The sequence below is a fragment of the Nannospalax galili genome, unplaced genomic scaffold (assembly GCF_000622305.1).
Source record: "Nannospalax galili isolate Female #2095 unplaced genomic scaffold, S.galili_v1.0 scaffold976, whole genome shotgun sequence".
Lineage (NCBI taxonomy): Eukaryota > Metazoa > Chordata > Mammalia > Rodentia > Spalacidae > Nannospalax > Nannospalax galili.
The window spans coordinates 2,054,716-2,075,934 of record NW_008339381.1 but is presented as its reverse complement, the minus strand read 5'-3'; the positions used below and the strand labels follow the sequence as shown (position 1 = coordinate 2,075,934).

Here is a 21,219-nt window from a genome sequence, read left to right as displayed (position 1 = left end):
GCTTTCCTAGGAGTGGTCCTTCCTTCCTGAGGGGTGGTTTGTTGGTCAGGTGATTAACCTACCCAGCTGGAATGCTAAATCTCCTCCCAGACTAGAGATTCTGTCCCCTTGACTAAGACATTCCCCTTAATAAGACTTAATTGGTACTCTAGCAACACTGTGTGATGTCCCTCTGCTTTTGATGTCTCTCTGTATGTGATGTCCCCCTGCATTTGTTCAGCAGCTATACGAGGCTGCTTCCACGACTGACTGAGTCTGGTGAGTGTTTGGGAACAGGACCATCCACTTCATGCAAGACTCTTGGACAATTTTAGCTCCGAGACTTCCCATTGCTATGTCCAAGACTTTTCTTAGGTCAGCACTGTGGTGGTATATCTTGACTCTCAACTTGATTGGAATGAGAAGCATCTAGGTAGTTAGTAAAGCACACCTCTGGACTGTTCATAAAGGCATTTAATTAGAGTATGAGGGCTCTGATTTAATCAATAGATCAATCTCTTGATGGATTCATATTAATTCAGCACCTTTCGGAGGTGGTAAAAAGTAGAGGGAGGGCGTAGTTGGAGGAAGTCAGTCACTGAGGTCATGCTTTTGGAGCTATATCTTGCCCACAACCCTTCCTGTATTAATATTCTCTCTCTCTCTCTCTCTCTCTCTCTCTCTCTCTCTCTCTCTCTCTCTCTCTCTGCCTTGTGTCTGCTTGGGTGTAAACTGTCTGTTTCACCATGCCTTCCCCACTGTGATGGACTGACTGACCTCTGAAACTGTGAGCAAAAATAAAGAATTCTTCCCCTTAAGTTGTCGTGTCATGTCAGGAACTTTGTCATGCGGTACAGAAGGGGCTAGTAGAGCACCGTAAGCAAAGACTCTGGTTCATCTTTCTCTCCCTCCTTATCTAAACTTCATTGTGATCTGAAGTTTTCCCCTGCCTACCTCTCTGCCCCCTTATCTGTCACTCATACTTCTAATAATTTTTTCTTTCTTTTATTGACTAATGTTATTTGAACATTTCATACATGTTTGTTGTCCATTCTGATTATGCTTTTCCCCACACTCCCTCACATTCCTATCAATGGGACTCCCTGCTTCTCAGTCAGGTCTTTTCCCAGAATCATTACTTTGGGTATTTTTGTGACCCATTTAGTTTAACCAGGGTATCTGTATGACCACTGAACTAGAACTGTCCAGTGGAGCCTGGGTCATCAGTGGGTACACAACTGAAGGCAATAAATAATTCATCCCCCTTCCTTGTGAATCTTACAGTAGCAAATAGTTCAGCCCTCTGAGCTTCACTTTCATCCACGCCTGACTGATCGTTTTTACAATGAATCCTATTTTGACTTCTCCTTAGAAGACCTGAACAGCCACAGTTGGAGCAGGAGTGATCAGAAACAAAAGGTTAGATGATATCTGCAGAGCAAGGCTGATGGTAGGCGAGGCCAGCACAGAGCTGGCTTTGGTTATTAGCCTGAGGATGGGCCCAGGTGGTATTTCTTAAATTATTAGAACTAGGGAGCCATCATAATCATAATGACTGCAAGGCTGGAGGGACACCCAAAGGGGCTGTCATAAGAAGTTGTGGAGATGGGCCATAGACCATGACTTCCTATCAGACAAAACAGAGTCAGCCATGAAGGGTGCTTCTTAACTCCTGCAACCAGAGACAAGGAAAGGGAAGAGGGCTGGCGGCAATCATGCTGTGTGGATGCCTTGTTCACTTCTCACAATTGAGCCGGTTTTCAGATTATGAACCCATTTGGGACCCCAAGAGATTAAAAAAAAAATCCCTTTGCAATGTTGCAACCATAAATTCTGTGATGAGTCCTAAGTCCTTCCTCTAAAGTGATTAGGTGATGAAACCATTCCCTTAAGTAACTGTAGACTAGAAAAAGGGGAGCAGTGCCTAACGAGGACTTTTGAATATAGGGTCTCAAATGACAATGGAATCCAGACATCTAAGGCCATAGTCCTTCTGCGAGGTGGCAAATTATGGGAAACAGTCCTGGATAAAGTCTAGATCAACTGTGGATCCACGGGGTAGCTCCTGGTCATTTCCCAGTCCCTGGGTATACTGTTGAAATAGATATTCTTGATAATCAGAGCTTCTCCACTTTAGGACATTAGCTTATGAGGAAAGAACTACCAGTCCCAGAAAGTCCTTAGTAGAAGTCTCTAATCTTGTTCTTCTTCTGTTTCAGTCAAGATAGGAAAAAAAATCACAAACAATGTCATATCCCAGGGAAAATGGCAATGATAAAAACTAACATGAAAAAAAATAGGAGTGGTAGCTCTGTCATATCTATTTAAATCTCGTTGCGCCTTCTAGAAATTAGGTAGATGTAGAAAATAAGCGCAGACTGCACACTCAGCTCAATCCCAGCCTCAGTTTCAGAGCTGGGCCAGACACAACATCATTGGTAATACAGACTAATAACGCTTCAGTTGAACATTTGGTAAACACTGCACCAAACATTTTTCCTCAATACATATCATAAATGATTTTCATTCCATGAAATGTGCATGGGCATTCATTTGTAATTTTTCGTTAACCTTCTGTTACCTTGACCTCCCCTTACTATGATGCAATCTAAGGGGCTCTAGAAACACTGTATAACACCTCCTCAATCCACCCTGGATAGCAAAGCTACCATACTCCGAGAGGGTCAGAGAAGCAGTGGCTAGGACATTGCAGGCCTTGGTAAGAAACCAAAGGGTCCCTAAAATAACCATTCTGGCTTAGGTACGAATTTTCTCCCAAAGACTCATCTATGGAAAGTTTGATCTGTAATGCAGCTATGTGCGCATATGGAGACTTGAGCAGTGATTGGACCATGAGGGTGCTAACCCAGCAATGAATTAATCTATTATCTGGTCACAGCCGAATGGGCCACTAAGAGTTGGAGCCTAGTTGGAAGAAGCAGGTCACTGGAGGCCAGGTCCTTAAAAGATATTTTGGTCCCTTTCTCTGAATCTCTGCTTCCTGACTGGCAGGACATGAGCAGCATTCCTAACTAGGAATTTTTACCCTTCCGTCAAAGTGTTCTGCCTCACCACAGGCCCATGGAAATGAGGCTAAGGAACCATACATGCAGCTTCTGTAGCCATGTGCCAAAACAAATCTTTCTTCTTTTATTTTTCTGGGGTATTTTGTTACAGCATTGGAAAGCTACCAGATCCTAGGAAAAGTCAGAGACTTTCCATTTCAGTAAAATATTAGAAACTCAGTGGTTGAGGCAGGTCTGGATGCTTTTCTTTTTGAAAAATTCATTTTACTTTTTTATGTGTATGAGTGTTTTGCCTGTAAGTACACCTGTGTGTGTAATGCCCACAGAGATCCGAAAAAAGGCATCAGATTCCCCTGGACTGGAGTTACAGGAAGTTTTTAATTGTCATGTGACTATTAGGCACTGAATCTGGGTTCTCTGCAAGAGCAGCCAGTGTTCTTACGGCTGAGCCATCTTTCCAGCTCCCTGGATGCTCTTCTTACAGTGAAAAATAATTGCTTTCCCCCCCCAAGTATCCTTTTGCCAAAACACAGCACAACCAATTAGACCTCTTTCAGTTATGGAGGAGCATAGTCCACACAGGCACACCACTCTGGTCCATACACTAGGTAACACTGAAGGCAGTTTGCTTCAGAGTCCAGAGTGGGAAAGAGCTTTGCAACAGGTTCAGGCTACAGGACAAGCAGCCTTGCTGCATTGGTCATAAAAATCAATTGACTTGATGGTATCAGAGAGGTTTTTGTGTTGAGAAAAGAGGCAATGTAGAAAGCTCAAACGGGAGAATACTACATAGATCTCCTGGTTCTGAAGGAAATCTGTGCTACCTGCACAGAATCAGGACATTGAGGAATAAATCATGACTGGATTCTAAAAGATCAAAAGTGGGACATCCAAAATCGAGCTTCAGCAGGACCAAAGAACACTAGAGAACTGCATGACCTGTGAATACAGCAGCACAGGGCTCCTCGTCAGCATGATGGTTTCATAGTTATATCTTCTCTAGCCCACACCTGGGCCATATGGTTAGAGGTGCTGTGCGAGCAGCTGAAGATGGAGCAACACAAGCTGAGTCTGTGAATGGGTTGGCTCAGTTGTTAGATGTAAACTGAACCTGCCTGTTGTCTCCATTGCTGCCATATTCACAGGTAGCCTTGAAAGATAGTAAAGAGGGGGAAAGTGAGTTCCACTGAGCAGGATGCACCTGCTTGCTATTCCTGGCATAGATAGAGAAGTTGCCTAAGGTCAGACTATACAGAAATTCCTGGATGAAACCAATTATGTGGCTGGCTGGTCAAGGGCCTGGGAAGTAATGGACTGGGTTATTACAAGCAGGGTGTGGTAGAGGCATGTGTGGACATACAGGAAATGAACAAAATGAGTAGTCAGATTTATTACATGTCCATGCTTTCCAGAAAGAATTCAACCAGAGACAGTGAAATGCCCGGTGGACAAGATGACTCAGGTATTTGACATTAGCCAGCTGCCATGATGGACCGCCTTGGAACTACTGACTAGACCACTGGGCACAAAGATGGCATGACTACAATGGCAGGTTTGGGGCTGTCCATAGGGCCAACAGCATCGACACCCATTTCCTCAAGTATATACATTCAAGAAAACCTGCTCACCCCTGGGCCACGGGATAGCTTTGGGGGCCCTCTGCACTAGTAGGTGCAACCAGGGACCCCAAATGTTCTGTGTCTTCTAAGCAGCTGATTGAATGTTGATTTGATTTTACACAGCTTTGGCCTCAAACAGTAGTCATCCTTAGCAGGAATATGATCGCAACATATTTTTAGAATACTACTAAAAAAACAATATTTGACATATGGATTTGTGGTTTTCTAGTGGTCTCAAGTTTTATTTATTTGCCAAAGCCTATTAAAATGAAGTTTCATTAACCAAATTCTGTGGATGTGGAGTTGCTTAGGAATAAGTCGCCTAAGACTTTAGTTTCCATCACAAACACTTTCATTTTTGTTGTTGACATTAGCAGAGACAATAAAATCAAGAAATATTATTATCCTATGTCCCAAAGGCCAGGCATAGGTTTGATGGCACTGAATCCTTTTTCTTTCTTCCCTCTTTTTTCTTTATTGTTGACTTAAGTGAGCACACAGAATCATTACATTTCCATCTATATATGCCGTTATAATTTGTGCTTATTTCACTATACCAGTTCTTAACTAAACACATTGCAATTGCATGGATGACATCCTGCCTCCTCTATGCTCTGTCAGTTTGAAGCAAAAAAATACAAATGTAACTCCTGGGCTTGAAAGGTGACAACCGAGAACAGACAGAATGACTTGTTGAAGCTCGTGGCAATTGGAACAAAAATTGCCTGTTTCTGTCAAACCCCATAGAGAGAGACATTTTGAAATGAATTCTGCCTAGAGCAGATTGCATTGTTTCCCAGGCAGTTCATCCTATCTACCACCCAGGGACAGCTTTACCATATCCATTCCTTTTTCTCACAGCAAACCAACTTATGATTGATGAATCAGGAGAAGAGAATTTACCTGGGGGTGTGAAGAGACTGTTCAATTCTCTAACTGTACTCGCGACCCTATACACATTCACTTATGTAGCTGTTGCTTCTATCCCTATGTTTAATTGAAACTGAAACAGGGAGACAACAGACGGCAAGAGAGAAGTCAATGAAGGTGAAAGTAAAGACTTTAGCCTAAGACTTCTTTAACCAGACTATGTAAAATCAAGCTTGTCAAAAATGAACTGTTAGATATGAAATTTGCGCATTATCAAATGTGGGGAAAGTTAAGAAGTTTCGTTAAAACCACTCCACTGTGATCTCTTACCCACACATTGCCTCAAATTTAGAGGGAAAGTAGTCAGAAAGAGAATATTGGGTCCATATTACAGAAAGCCATCAGAAAAGGTGACGAATGTACAACATTTTAAATGGTATTTCCCAATTAAGAGTTATATTAGTTACTTTGTTGTTGCTGTGATAAAACACCTTGACCAAGGGAACTTATAAAAAGACGTTATTTCAGCTTACGTTTTCAGACGAATGAGTCATGGCAGGGAGACATGGTGGCAGGAGGTGGCCAGAGCAGGAGCAGAAGCTAAGTAGTGCTCACACCACCACGTAGTGCTCACACCATCACGTAGTGCTCACACCATACCGCAGGCACAGAAAGCAGAGAGTGACTGGCGGTCTGGAGGTCTGGCAAGGCTTAAGAACTCTCTAAGCCCACCCCCAGTGACATGCTTCCTCCAGCATAGCCACACCTTCTAAGACCTCCCAAAACAGCAGCACCAACTGAGGATAGAATGTCCAAATACTTGGAGCCTATGGGGGACATTCTTGTTCAAACCACCACAAGAGCCTTTCATAAAATTATTTTTTTCAGTTAATGCTTGTTATGATAAAGCTCAACTCCATCATAAAGAAATTTTCATATATATGGTTTTCTACTGTGTACCTTTGTTGATTATTTCTGTGCCGATCTAGTGTAGTGCCATTTGGCAGGACAGAGTTTCTTGATATTCCTACCTCATCTTATCTCATCCTATCTTGCCTTATCTTATCCTGAATGACGTATCTCTTCTTAGCCTGCCTTGTTTAATATGTAGTGTGTACATTGTTTCAGATTTTCTAAGTAAGCAATAATGTCATTTATAATTCTAATCTCCTATTATGACTTCTTTATTTTTTCTTGTGATTTAGTAATTGGTTTGTATTGAGAATAGTAGATATTCTTATTTCTTCTGCTCTCATAGGACCAATTAATTCAGGCTGTCCTCAAACTCACAATCTCTCTGCTTTAGCTTGCCAAGTTCTGGGATTACAAGCATGTACCACTATGCCTGGCATTGCTCTTAATGTCTTATAATTACATGTTATCAAGTTAAGAAAGATCTTTAATGACTAGCTGCTTAATTAGATGGAATTTTTTGTTTATCGGTCTGATCCTGTGGTTTTCATTTTCTCTTTAACTTGTTAAATATTAACTTCTGTTAATTTAAATATAATTAGTATTAAAATAATCTTGCATTTCTGAAATATACTGAACATTTCTATCATTTTAACATATTGAAAATACATACAAATATTTAAAATATACTTCCATAGTTGTATAGTGACAGGAGAAATATGCCCCTAACATCTGCTTTGGGAACATAATTAACTGACAGCTGCACCGGCCATCACATATGGACCAGAATACACTTCCCCTCAGCTGTTCACAACTAGTGAATGCACACAGCGAAGACAGTAGTCTTGGCCCACAGCCACAAGACTGCACCACAGTGTAAGTGACCTGAGGGTCCCTCTTTGGCTTGGCTGAGACTTTCACTGTTCTGCAGTCTGAGCTGCTCTTGTCCCATCTTTCCTTCCTTCCTTTCTCTGGTGTCAGACCTCTGTTACATTCTCAAGACTCACCTGCTTCTTGCCATTCATCTTTCACAATAAATCACTTGTCCATCTAATCCTCCCTCTGCCTCTCAGAGAACCTTGGCCAACACAATTTGGATAACTGTCATTTTATTAGAATATTTGCTTCTGTATCTAGGAGTGAAATTGGTCTACAGTGTATGTCGCTCATTGTGCCCTTATCTAATTTGAGTTTAAAGTTATGCTATTGTTTTTATCCCCTTTACAGTTTATGTTGAAACTGAATTCCCTACACATAAGTATTGTGAAGTATGGCTTTTAGGAGGTATTGAGTCATGAGGGCTCCACATTGTGTCCCTATAAATGACCTCACAGAAAGAGGTCACTCCTTCTTATCCCTTCTGTCCCTTTCATCTGAGGATATAGCATCTGTCTCCTCCAGAGGATGCGATGACAAGGCATCATCTTGGAAGCAGAAACTAGGCTCTCACCAGACACCCAGCCTCATGTAACATTGATCTTGGACTTCTAACCTCTGAGGATTTCTGTTCTTTGTGGATTACCTAGTCTCAGGTATTGGGTTATAGAAATATGAATAGCTCACAATATCCTTATAATGATCATTTTTTATGATCAAGAAATTGTTTACAATATCACATTTGCATGTTTAATGGCTTGACAGAACTCATTTATCAGACAACCTGTTTTTGCTATTGTTTTTCAAAAGTAATAACATTATTCAGGTTTCCTGTGTCTTCCTGATCTCTAGAACTCTGTTACAATAATTTCTGTTGTTTAAACAACACTATCTGTGATATTTTGTTATAGTAGCTAAACAGCACAGTGCAGACCCTTTAATTAGCAGAAAGCTGGCAAGTTGGAGAGACAGCCTCTCTGGGACCTAGTGTTTGATTTCCTTGCTTGTTTCAGGAATTCCATGAAGGCTCATTAGGGAAGGGGTTGTTATAGTCTTTTGGGGTTGCTATAACATATGTATACCTTATATTGGGTAGCCTAGAAACAACAGAAGCCCATTGCTCACCAATCTATGGCTGGAAAACCATGATCTTGGTGCCAGCAGATTCCATGCCTATCGAGAGCCTGCTTCCTAGTTTATTATGGTGACTTCTGGCTGTGTCTTGCTGGAGGAAGTGGCAAATAAACTCCTTTAATAAGTGTCCAAATCCCATTGTTGAGAGCTCTACAGCTTACCATGGGGACTGTGAAATCTGGGGGAATACTGCTCTGCCCTCATTACTAAATCACCTCCCAAAGGCTTTAGCTCTGAGTATCAGTCACATGGGAAGCAGGTTTCACTGTATGCCTTTTGGAGGGATGCAAGCCTTCAGACTTCAGCCAGAGTAGAAGCTGATGTTCCCTTGCACTTTCCACCATTACTGGCCATCACCCTACAGCTATCGAGAAGAGATTGGGGTCCTTGGTATCTGCATTAAAGGCTGCTATGGGAAGGTGGGTCATTGTCTTATATTTTAGTTCAAAACATTTGCTTGGCCAATAGCCTCTTGCAGCTATCCCTGCCCTAGAAAACTTGGCAGGACCTCACATTTGCAGTATTCCTCCATTTCCACAATCCCCACAGTAAACAGTTTAGACTGGGCTTTATGTCATCATTTCTTCTCCACACCCCCTGATTTTTTAATATCTCCTTTAATCCTGGATTAATGTAATACATAAAGGAACCAAACATTAATTTCTGCTTTCACCCTAGGTGGTGAGAACATAGTCTCTTTTTATTAGTTTTTCAAAGTAGAAGATAAGGAAAATGCTAACAGTATAATTAAAGATAAAAATAAAAGAAGACTTAATGAGATTTGAATTCCTATGAGATGGGCTCCTGCGAGGCTTTCCATTAAGGTCTAATTTCTGACAGTCACAGATAAGGGAGGCCAGTTCTCCCTCTCTGCATGTCCCCATTCCTGAGATGTGATTATTCCACAGAGCTGTAGGGGTTTTGAAGGCTGGGAGCTGTGAGTCTCAATGTGTGCTGCAGAGCTCCTTGCTCTCTTGGTCCCTCTCAACCCCTGCAAAATATGTGACTTGATCTTTAAAGGTTTTTTAATACTAAAGGGTAATGTAAGTGGAAGTAAATGAAGATGTGGCCAGGGGAGTCCCAGGGTGACTCTCATAAGCTGAAGGTGGTACACAGAGGGAAGAGGAGACAGAGAAAAGAGGTTAGGAGCCACGGAGAACAGTGCCAAATGGTAAAGGAGAGAAAGATTTCTTTTAAAACACCCTTACATTATTTTCCAATACTGTAGACATGATTCAGTCATTACAAATCTGCTGACATAAAATGACTGGTAATAGCATGGACAGTAATATGCCATCATATTTCTTGTCCACAATACAGAAGAGGATCTGTATAGCTTTGAGATACACATAGGGTTGACTTTCTTTTACTCTTTCTCAGGCTGGTCTTGAACTTGCAGCAGCCTTTCTGCACCTGTTTCCCCAGTCCTAGGATTACAGGCATGGGCCACCAAACCCAGACTTTCAGAAGTCCTTAGGGACCTAAACACTGTTTTCTACCAGCCATGTCAATTACCACTGGACATGTCTGTTGTTGTAACATGGGATGTAAGAGAGCCAGGCATTTTACAGATCCCATTCCTTTTAGATTATTGTGGAGATACAATGACCATGTGCCATCTGTTGTCTAAATTGGCGATTTTGTGAGTCAGAAAGGGGCATTCTTAATAATTGTGCTGAGGGCTGAGGATGCAGTGTTCCTTGTAAACCTGAAGATCTAAGTTTGATCCCCACATAAAAAGCTGGGAGCAGTGGTTCACTTTTAATTCCAGTGCTGGGGACGCAGAAACAGATGGATCCCTAGGCCTTGTTGGCCGGCTTCCCTAACCTTCTTGGTAAATTCCAGAGAGTAAGAAATCCTGTCTCAAAAAGAAGGTGGATGGTACCTGAGTAGTAACTCCCACTGTCAAGGATGAACACACACACACACACACACACACACACACACACAGTGATGATATGAAAGGCATAAACTGTGCCTTTAGTGGCTAATGCTTTCTCTACTCCTGCAGTACCCATAACTAGGCCACAATAGAAATCACAACTCATTCCACTGCCTGTGGGCAAGGCTTTGAGTGAATTCCCTCAGCAACTCCAGGAGAAGTAGATGCAAACAAAGCAAAATTACAACCAGTACCTCTTGTATATTAGTCCTGAAGGAAAAGGAAGTGATAATATTATGGGAATTAGAAGCTTAAAGGAGTGCGAGAATGTACCCTAAGACTTCCATTCCAGAGCACACACTATCAACAGTCGCAACCCTGTTTCCTGCAGACAGTACCTTCCCTCCTCTCTTTACATCAGTTCTATCCACATCTCTAAGTCCAGCTCTCATTGTACGGCCTCCAGGCTGCTTTTCAGGACTGCTTTCCTATTGTTTCAGGCTTTGAAACCTTACGCACGTTGAGCTGGCATTGTTCTAACATGTGATTCACATACAATGATCTCATTTCCTCAGAGGAAAAGCTAGGAATTTTTATTTTATGACTAGTTTCATTCTTCAAACATGAAAGTCACTCACAATGTCTTTACCATAGACACCAGCTTGAATAACATTTGGGATGGCTGCAGGGGTCAGACTTGAATGATGGGTTGTAAATTTTTTTTAGTATCTTTATATGTATACAGCTAGACATATAGGTAGGAATCTCTTATAGAATATATATTTATGCATGAAAGCAGTCCAGTTTCATCAACTGAACTTGGGAACTTGCTCCATTCCTCTGCATCTTTTTCATTTGTTAAAGGCAGTGTCCCACAATCCAAGCTGGACTTGAACTTGTGACATGGCAGGGGATACCCCTGCCTTCCAAGTGCTGGGATTACAGGGATGCACCGTGACACCTGGAAGTTCCTCTGCATCTTGGCCACTGCACGATGCTTTAACTCACACAGTGGAATTTGTGATATTCACATTCTGTATGCACTAAAAGTCGTCATTTTTAATTTTAGGAAGCTTATTTGTTAGAATTGGAATCCTTCATGGGCGTGGATCCAGCTGATTCACAGAGACCTGTCAATATTTTAATACAATGCTTCTCTTTTATAGATGCCCTTCTTACAGTGGGGTTATGTTTTGACATGCCCAGCATACACTGAAAATGTAATAAGCTGAAAATGTATTTAGAAACCTAACCTACTGAGCATCCTAGCTTAGCAACACATTACACTGCAGACTGGCTGTTGTCTCCCCTGTAATCATATGGCTGAATGGGAGCTGCTTCTGGCTAGCTACCGCTGCCCAACATCTCCTGTGGCCCTGGGGCTCCAGTCCATGAAAATAACACACTGCAAAATACAGCTTCTACTGAATGCCTATCACTTTGACCTCATTGTGAATGCAGCAACTGGAAGTTGAGCTATTGTAAGCTGGGAACCATTTATATAACATCTATGTTAGAGAGAGAGAGAGATTGACATCTTGTGTTTTCTTTTTCTTTAATCACACCCCACTTTACTTTTTGAGTCTCTCACTAAACCTAGAGCTCATAAATTGACTAGACTGGTTGGCCAGCAAGTCCCCAGGGATCCTCCCTAGTGCTGGGATTACAGCCACACACTGCCATACCCTATTTTTTACTGGGTGCTGTGGATCCAAAGTAAGATCTTTAGGGTTGTGTAGCAAACACTTTACTGAGTCATCTCCCCAGACCTGTATAGCATCTATTATAATGTGTATCTGTGAGGTAAAGACTGAACCAGGGTCTGTGCATGTAAGCACACCTCTACCATTAATCCACATATCCAGCCTAAATTAAAATAATAAATAATTGAAAGCAAATGGTCTCTATCTAAAAAGATTAAGCTTAAAACTGATACATTGAATTTATGACTTAAAATCTTAACATGATTTTAGTGGTAAATTAACCACTAGAACCAGAGAATTGTTCAGATATTATAAAATAAACAGTGCATCAAAGAGTATTTCCAAATATTTATTGAAGCAGTAACAAGTTGGTCAGATATTTGCTGGAAAAAAAAGCAGTTTTAATGGTATTCAAAAATACTTTTTAAAAAGTATTCTAGCACAAGACTTCTTTGTAAACTAGATTATGCTGTAAACCTTTTTCTAAATCTTTTAGGAGTGTCGGTTGTTAAGAACTAGAGCTAATTCCTATTCCACATCTATCTTGCGCTCCTGAAAAACTGCAGAAAGGCACTTGAAAGCTGTTTCCTTAATATATGGATTTCTTTTCTCTTCTTGCTGGTACTGTATTGTAGCACTGAATGTGTGCGAATTTTATTCAAGATCATCATGATGCTGAGAAGTTTCATTGATAACCTGTTAAAAAAAGAAATAAAAGTCAAATCAAATATAATGCTACACTCAAAAGTTTATCTCATAAATAAGGGTAAAGAAAAATGTTCCTACACAAACAGAATTTATTAAGCAAGTCAGTTATGCTGATTCCTCATGGCAAGTGTCTTAGCGAAGAGGGTCAGACACCCAGGCAAGATGGTCTTCCTCTGCAGGCAATCTGACTATCTAATCATAACGAAGGAAAACCTTTCAAAAAGCTGTGTTTATGAAGCACGTCCCAAGTGCCAAGATTCAAAAACAACTAAGACATATTAAAATATATGGCAAATGCATTTATATTTTTGTGCAAGCTTAAGATTGGTCATTATTATTAACCATAACCATTTCTTTCCTGGCATGGAGAGGTAACAAAGAACTGATCATATGCCACATGCTTGTACTATATAAAGAGGTGAGTGACAGTCAGTAAAAGAGGACCATGTGTCCAGGAGGAAATCATCCCTGATATTCATTCCAGTCATTAGATGAAATAGTTTAATGAAGTTCACCAAGGAAGTAACTTAAAGAAATTTCACTCCTACTTCAAATGGAGCACCACGGATAATCAGTGATGCTGGAGTGCAGGAAGATTGACACCTCACTGTCACATCTGCATATTGGTGAGACTGGGGCCCATTTTTCCACTAGGCATGAGTGCAATGGGAGTCTCTCAAATTAGCTACCTGTACCTGATACGCAAACTAATGAATTAAAATGGAGTCACTGCCTATCTAAAGTGACTACTTTTCTTTTACTTTGTTATTCTTTTTATAATTTTTTTCCCATGATTTATTTAAAAGATACCAACCTGTCCATCTCTGGTTTCAACAGTCTTGATCAGAAGAGTCCTTTTTGAGTGGGTATCAACCAGAGGGAGTGAATCCAGATTAGTCTCTGAAGAAAGAAGCAAGCCCAAATGAGTAAAACAGAAAGCTTATAAGGCAACTATTTTATCCAAAGCATGTCGATGTTAAGTTTTTTTCAATTGTTTAAAGCCCCACTCCTCAATAATCCTACCAACATACACTTAATACCACCTTACTCAGGATGAGATACTAGTTCACTGTGTATTCCATTAGCAAGAAGCAAACTGGAGTTTGCACTTAACAAGGTATGGAATGCAAGAGTATGCTTAAATTTGAATACTAGGGATGAGGTCTAGAGAGATGGCTCAGCAGTTAAGAACACTGGTTGCTCTTACAGAGGACCCGAGTTCAGTTCCCAGCACCCACATGGTGGCTAGTAACTGTCTGGGACTCCAGTTCCAGGAGGTCTGATGCCCTCTTTCGGCCTCCCCAGGCACTGCATGTATACGGTGCACTTATATACATGCAGTAAAAAAAAAAAAAAAAAAAAAAAACACTCATGCACATAAAATAAATAAAAAATTTTACAAAAAAGAAAATTAGGGATAGTATGTTCGGAGCATAGCTCAGCAGTAAAGCACTTGGTTCAGGGCCCTGGGTTCAATTCTTAGCACTACATAAAAATAACAATATGTACAGTGAAATATAAACTGCAATAAAAATGAAAAATTTGGATGCGTCACAGGAATTTTTCGTATATAGAATTTTTCAGATATATAAAAGTGAGTGTTTCATCATAAAAAGAATGACTATAACCTCTGGACATTTTTCATAAAAGGAAGTGATATGCTTACCTCTCAGGTTCAGGGATGCAAAGCTTGGTAGAGGCAGAGAAATCCTATGAAAAAGAGAAAAACAGAGAAAATAGTTGGAAAAATGATACTTCAAGAAGGAACAAATTTTCATAGGTCTTGTTTTCATCAAAATAAGAAAAATCTACTTTTGCAGTTCATTTGTTCGAGATTTGTTTCAGAAACATCTATGCATGGTTGGTCTCATTAGCACACTTAAAACACTGCAAGCAATCTGTTCACAGGGGAATGGACTATAGGAATTTTAGAGGAGAAAGTATTGGCTTTGGCAAGCTGTAGGTTCAAATCTCAGCTCTGCTATTAATTAGCTCTGACTTCTCCTCTCAACATGAAGTCCTTCACATATAAAGAAAGGAGCTCCACCGAAGAAACATTCTAAAGAGTAAATGAAATAACAGAATGTGTGGCAGAGTATCTAGAGAGAAGAGGAGGTATTACTAAGTCTGTGGGCCCCACCTGCTCTCCTCGCCTTCCAGCAGCTTCCTGTAGGTGGCAATCTCAATGTCAAGAGCCATCTTAACATTGAGCAGGTCCTGGTATTCACGAAGGTGACGGGCCATCTCTTCTTTCATGTTCTGAATCTCATCCTGCAGGCGGCCAATAGTGTCCTGGTAGTTAGCAGCTTCAACAGCAAAGTTCTCTTCCATTTCACGCATCTGGCGTTCCAGGGACTCATTCTGCAGGGAGGGAGAAGAGCTTCTGATGTGATTTCCCAGAAACCTCAGTGTGCTAGATAGCTTTAATTGTCAACTTGACACACCTGGGTTGAGGGAACCTCAATTGGGTAATTTCCTCCATTGCACTGGCCTATGGCTATGTCTGTGGGGTATTTTTTTTTTTTTTTGGATTGTTGAGTGATGTGAAAGGACCCACCCCACTGTGGGCTGTATCACCCCTGGGCAAATGGTCCTGTGTTGTATAAGAAAGCAGGTTAAGTACAGGCTGGGGAAGCAAGCTAGTAAGCAGCCTTCCTCCATGTCTGTGCTTCAGTTCCTGTCTCCAGATTCCTGTCCTGATTTCCTACCTTGGGCTCCATGGGTGATGAACTGTGACCTGGGAGATGTAAGCCAAATAAACCCTTTCCTCCCCAAATTGGTATGGATCAGAGTGTTTTGTCACAGCAACTGAAGTCAAATTAGAATACCCAGCTATCCCCAGAACCTTACAAACATGTGCAATAGCTCCCCTACTCTTCTCTCTCTCTCTCTCTCTCTCTCTCTCTCTCTCTCTCTCTCTCTCCCCCCCTCCCTCTCTCTCCATTGTGAGAGAAAGTCTCACTATGAAGGCCTGGCTGGTCTAGAACTTGCTTTGTAGACCAGGCTGGTCTTGAACTCACAGAGAGCCACCTGCCTCTGCCTCCCTAGTGCTTAGATTAAAGGTGTGGACCACCACACCTGGCCTCTTTATGGCAGGTTCCCACTCTAACTTTGGGTGGAGAGTACAAGAAGCAAGTCCCATATTTTATTCTGTTTTGTTGAGATAAGATCTGGATTGGGAGCCCAGGCTGACCTTGATCTTATGATCCTCCTGCTTCAGTCTCCCAAATGCTAGGATTAGAAGTGTACCTCTGTGCCCAGCTCCAAAGCTCCTCTTATTGCAAGCAATATCGTTTGTAAGCTAAGACATTCAAGATATCTACCAAGTCATTTTTAGGACTGTCTTCCTGACTCATTTTCTTTGAATAACATTATAAATTTTTCTCAATGTAGTTTTTGCTCAAGTATCATCATTAACTTGGTCATCAGAGTGGGGCTGAGTCCTTCATTTTCCCCTTTTGCTTCTGGGCAGTACTCACAGTTCCTTTAAGGGCATCCACTTCGCAGGTGAGGGACTGCACTTGTCTCCGGTACTCATTTGACTCCTGCTTTGCCTGGCGCAAGGCATCATTGTTCCGGTTAGCAGCCTCCGAGAGGTCGGCAAACTGTCAGGAAGAAACCAGAAATGGAGGTTGCTCATTTCCATGTCTTTTCACTCTCCTAGGAAAAGCAATCTTGGTTCTGACTCAAGTGTTTTCTAGACTATGTCTAAATGTCTGTTTGGAAAGGCAAAGAATGAGAAGTGGAATGCTGACGTGACTATTTTCAAGCAGCGTTTGCCGCACTTTTTTGAAAATGGAGGAGGACTAGAGCATAGTGTTGAGGGTTTCTTTAAATAGGGTGAAAGGCAGTTAGTGGAAGTGGAGCTTGCTGTACTAAAGCAGGAATCGTGAGTGACAGGGGACTGGAGCAATGATGTCTGTGCAAGTTAAAGCCAGCTATGGAGTAGAGCTAAAGAAAGCATCACGGAGGGGCGTGGTGCCTTCACAGTGTTTCTGTTCCAGCCCCCCTGGATCCTTTCACACCTTCGACTTGTACCATTCCTCTGCCTCCTGGAGGTTCTTGGCAGCCACACTTTCGTACTGCTGGCGGACATCCCGCAGAGCAGCAGTGAGGTCGGGCTTGGAAACGTCCACATCGATCTGGACATGCTGTTCCTGAATCTGAGCCTGAAGCTCCTGTATTTCCTGAGGAAAGAACAGACAGAAGTCAGAGAAGAACAACACGATGTCACTTGATCGCTTCCGTTTGCTGAAAGTGAGTCCACGAACCTCATCGTGCAGCTTCTTCAAAAAGGCAATCTCTTCTTGCAAAGATTCCACTTTACGTTCAAGGTCGAGACGTGCCAGAGAAGCATTGTCAACATCCTAGTTGAAGAGAGAATATGGAGGATGCTTAAGTCTATGTCTTCTCTCATTTATTCATTGAAAATTAACCACGTGAACCTAGGCTCCTGACTACAGAAAAGGTGTTGACAATTTTTGAGACCCTTGAATAAATTAATTATAAATCATTTAGTGCTACTTCTGATATGCTTCCTTAGCTCTAAGACTGAATCGAGAGCCATTGTGTTGTACTGTGGTAACTGAGAAGTTAAAAATAAATATTTGTACACCAACATGGTAAAGCAAATTCTGTTATTACTGACTCCACAGTTTTTGCCAATGAAGTCCCAGTATTAGTTTTTAAACCTGAAATCAACTTTCTATTTTTAAATGAGTGGAGTTTTTTTTTTTTTTTTTGTAATTTTATAATGGCAGTGGTTGACCAGATGTCACAACTTCATGCCTGCATGAGTACATATAGTATGAAAATTTAGCTTCAAAATCTTTAAAAAGGGGATGGGGGTGGAGAGATGGCTCAGGAGTTAAGAGCAATTGCTACTCTTCCAGAGGACGCCAATTTGGTTCCTAGAGCCGCATTGAGTAGTTCACAACTACCTGTGACTGCAGCTGCAGGGGATCCAATGCCCTCTTCTGGCCTCAATGGTCACTGCACCGATGTGACACACACACAGACATACATTGCAAACCAGAAAGTGCACTCTTGCAATTAAAAATTTACTTCTTGAGAATATTTGTATTTCTTTTCCTGCAAGCAATTATATTTGCAGCATAATGTATAGCCTTTCAGTCAGAACACTGAGATACTTCTGTCATCTTCATGCAAAAAATAAAAAATAGTAAGAAGCTGAATAAGAAAATTCACTTCTGTTTGCCATTAAGCCCCCAGAAAGTTATAAAAGATACCTGACTGTCCTCTTTTAAAAAGTTCAAAGGAATATTCCATTTAAGTAAATGAAACCATTTTAGTTAACCCATAAATAAAGAATGTTAATGTTGTATATTAGCTCAGTCCTTTGTGGTGAACATTGCTGGGACAAGAATCATAAATGCTCAGTGACTGAAATGAATCTCACATTGTTGTGCTTTTATGAAGTGTGCAAATATGTTTCACCTTCAAATGTTATCCTAGGCTATTCATTTGGGAGTGTTTTGTAGCCAAACCCAGCAAATGTTCCTGAAGGTAAAACTATGCTGACCAGCTTCCTGTCTAGGGATTCCAATTTTATGTTAACATCTAAAGTTGGAGAAAAAAAGAAAAAAAAAAAACCCTCTTTCACATAAAACTCCATTCTTCAGCCTAGGATTTATTTTTTGTTTGTGTAGAGAGTATTGTAAGTATAAAGCCCAGTGAGGAGTGGCTTTTCCAAATGACCGTGGTTTTAAGAACTTTTCACATCACATATCCCAAGTCTGGGCCAGATATTAGATAAGGGATGTCAGCAAATTCTTGTGTCCAATTAGAATGGTGCTTACATCATTCCATATTCAATAAGAATGTAGCCTGTTGCAAAGCCGCTCTGGGAACACAAAGACTCCTATTATTTCTGTCCAGAGCCACCACATTTGCCGGAAAGTCCGTATCTACATTCCATAGTGAGGCCCTTAGAAACCGTTAATACCCTTCAGCCGCGGGGACAGATGGCTCCTTTTCAGCCTTTTTAGATCACAAAATAGTTCTGCATAGTGATCTTCCAGCTAACTTTTATGCAGCAACAGAACTTCCAGGGAAGAAAGGAAACCTGGCTTAATTCCAGTTAAACTAAGTTTCTCATCCTGCCCTATAATTTATGTTTCAAATTTCTGAGCTATCTGCCTTTTGTGACCTTGTGAAAGCTAGCCAACTTGACTTTCACAAAGCACATTCTAAATCTAACTTTATTCGAACTCAAAATGTCAAAATTTGCAAAAAACAAAGAGTGAAAGGGAGGGGGAATGTTTCTTTGGGAAGAAAAATCAGAAAACAAAGCAAAAAATTGCAAATCGTCATCGGAATGGCTTAAATGGAGTTTTCCTATCTGGAGACTTTCCGCCACCAGGGGGCTTTGCACACAGACATGAAGTTTTGCACTTTAGGAATCTGGGTGAAGTAACTTTTAGAACTGGCTGGGCTGGGCCGCTGGCGGCACCAGGTAGGCGAGTCTACAAACCTGTCTGAAAGACTGCAGGGTGCTCTCGGCCTCTTCCCTCTGGAGCATCTCCTCCTGCAATCTGAAGCAGCAGCGCATTAACCAAAGGGAAACTGGGAAACCGCCAGGGGTGGGGCGGCCACACCCAACCACCACGTCTCAGGGCCGCGAGACCAGAGCTGCTGCGCCACCGCCACCCACACCAGTACTGCAGCGTGTGGAACCGCTGCAGGTGTTTGAGGGAACCCCAGCACAGCGCAGAAAGACAACCAAGGTCCTCGCCTAGCCCTGCAAGGCGAAGTCCCGGTTCCTGGGATCCAGAAACCTCCGGAATCCCTTTGTCTAGCGTCCCTCACACCCATCTCCTCCTCCCGCTTGTTAGCTAGAAACGGCTAGGAAACTTTCTAAAAGTTTAGAGGAAGCGCTCCAATTATGTCCAAGGGCCTCAAATACAGACAACATGGTGCTTTTAAGAAATCTTAGGTACTGAGTGGGGTCCAGAAATAAAAGTTAGCTGCAAAGTGTAGTTTCAGGGCGGAGCTGCTCCCCCTTCCCACCCCCCACACCCCGACTAGGGCAGACAGCCACCGCCCAGGCCACATCCCCAAGGGCGTGGCAGCCCTTGCGCGGGCCTCAGCCCCCCCCACCCCCATCCCACGGCCCTACGACTCGCGTGGGCGCCGCCTTACTTCTCCCGGAGTCTCATGATGTCTTCAGCCAGGTTGTCGCGCTCCACCTCAACGCGGGCCTTGTCGTTGGTGAGCTGATCCACCTGCCGCCGCAGCTCGCGCATCTCCTCCTCGTACAGGTCCCCAAGCCGGGACTTGCCCTGGCCCTTGAGCTGCTCCAGCTCCGCCAGCAGGATCTTGTTCTGCTGCTCCAGGAAGCGCACCTTGTCGATGTAGTTGGCGAAGCGGTCGTTGAGCTCCTGCAGCTCCACCTTCTCGTTGGTGCGGGTGTTTTTGAACTCGGTGTTGATGGCGTCGGCCAGCGAGAAGTCCACCGAGTCCTGCAGCAGTCGGACTCCGGGCATGCTGCTCCGCAGACGCACCGCCGAGGACCGGGACACATAGGCGCCACCCGGGGACGACGAGAAGAGGCTGCGGCTGGTGCTGGGGCGCAACGCGCTGCCCAGGCTGTAGGTACGGGTGGACGTGGTCACGTAGCTCCGGTTGGAGCTCTGCCGGTTGGACGTGCCGGGGCCACCGAACATCCTGCGGTAGGAGGACGAGGACACGGACCTGGTGGACATGGCTGCTGCGGGTGCACTGACCGGCTCGGAGAAGCGAGCGAGGGTGCGGCGATGTGAGCGGTGGAAGCGCTGAGGTGTCTCTGGTACAGGGTCCCCGGAGCAAGAGTGGCAGAGGACTGGACCCCGCCAAGGGAGCTGCTTTTATAACGCTGTTAGGAAAGAGGGTCCCCTCCCACTGCCATCCTAGCCTCTGGGCGCGCCAGCCAATGGGGACCCAGAAAGAAGTGAGGAAGGGGGAGGGGAGTTGGGGCGAGGGCTCCCTCCAGCTTTCCTCCAGGGCCGCCCCATCGGGCTCGGTCCCGTTACTTCTTGGGTTGGGCTAGGACCTTCCTGGTGACGGCTTGAGTTCTGTTCACCCCTGAGTGCTGAGAAAGGGGGGATCGCGTGGTGGGCGAAAGGGGAGATCCGGAAAGTGGAGCAAAGTGGTCCCTGGCCCCACGCCAAAGGGGCGTGGGAAGAGGCGTCTGCTGGGAGGGGCGGGGCTGCGGGCTGCGGGCTGCGGGCTGCAGGGAGGGGTTGGGTGGGGAGACCCCGCGGGCGAGGGAGCAGGAAGAGGGGGAGCGAGGGATCCAGCAGATCAGAAGGCGGAGAGAGAGAAACAAAGAGGGTTCGAGATTGGGGACCAGGGTGGGAACGCATACCGACCAGGAGACAAGGCTCAAGGTCCTGCGCACCAGTGCTTGTAGATGCTTGTTCAGAGACGTCCTGTTCCGGGACCTAACGGACTCGGCCCAACTCCAGAGGCCCACTATCTGCTGCCTCCCCAGGGAAGCCTAGAAGAGAGGG

The 21,219-nt window shown here is 43.2% G+C and overlaps 1 protein-coding gene across 1 annotated transcript; it reads right to left on the bottom strand.

Annotated features, from left to right (window-relative positions):
* Positions 1-12,334: 12,334 nt before the first annotated feature.
* Positions 12,335-20,882, bottom strand: Vim (vimentin). The gene is made up of 9 exons (XM_008833894.3): positions 19,871-20,882; positions 19,203-19,263; positions 16,981-17,076; positions 16,735-16,896; positions 16,189-16,314; positions 14,850-15,070; positions 14,376-14,419; positions 13,524-13,609; positions 12,335-12,697 (listed from the first exon to the last, which is right to left on the bottom strand). The coding sequence occupies exons 1-9, from the start codon at positions 20,431-20,433 to the stop codon at positions 12,656-12,658; spliced, it is 1,401 nt and encodes a 466-aa protein (XP_008832116.1). The 5' UTR covers positions 20,434-20,882; the 3' UTR covers positions 12,335-12,655.
* Positions 20,883-21,219: the final 337 nt, after the last annotated feature.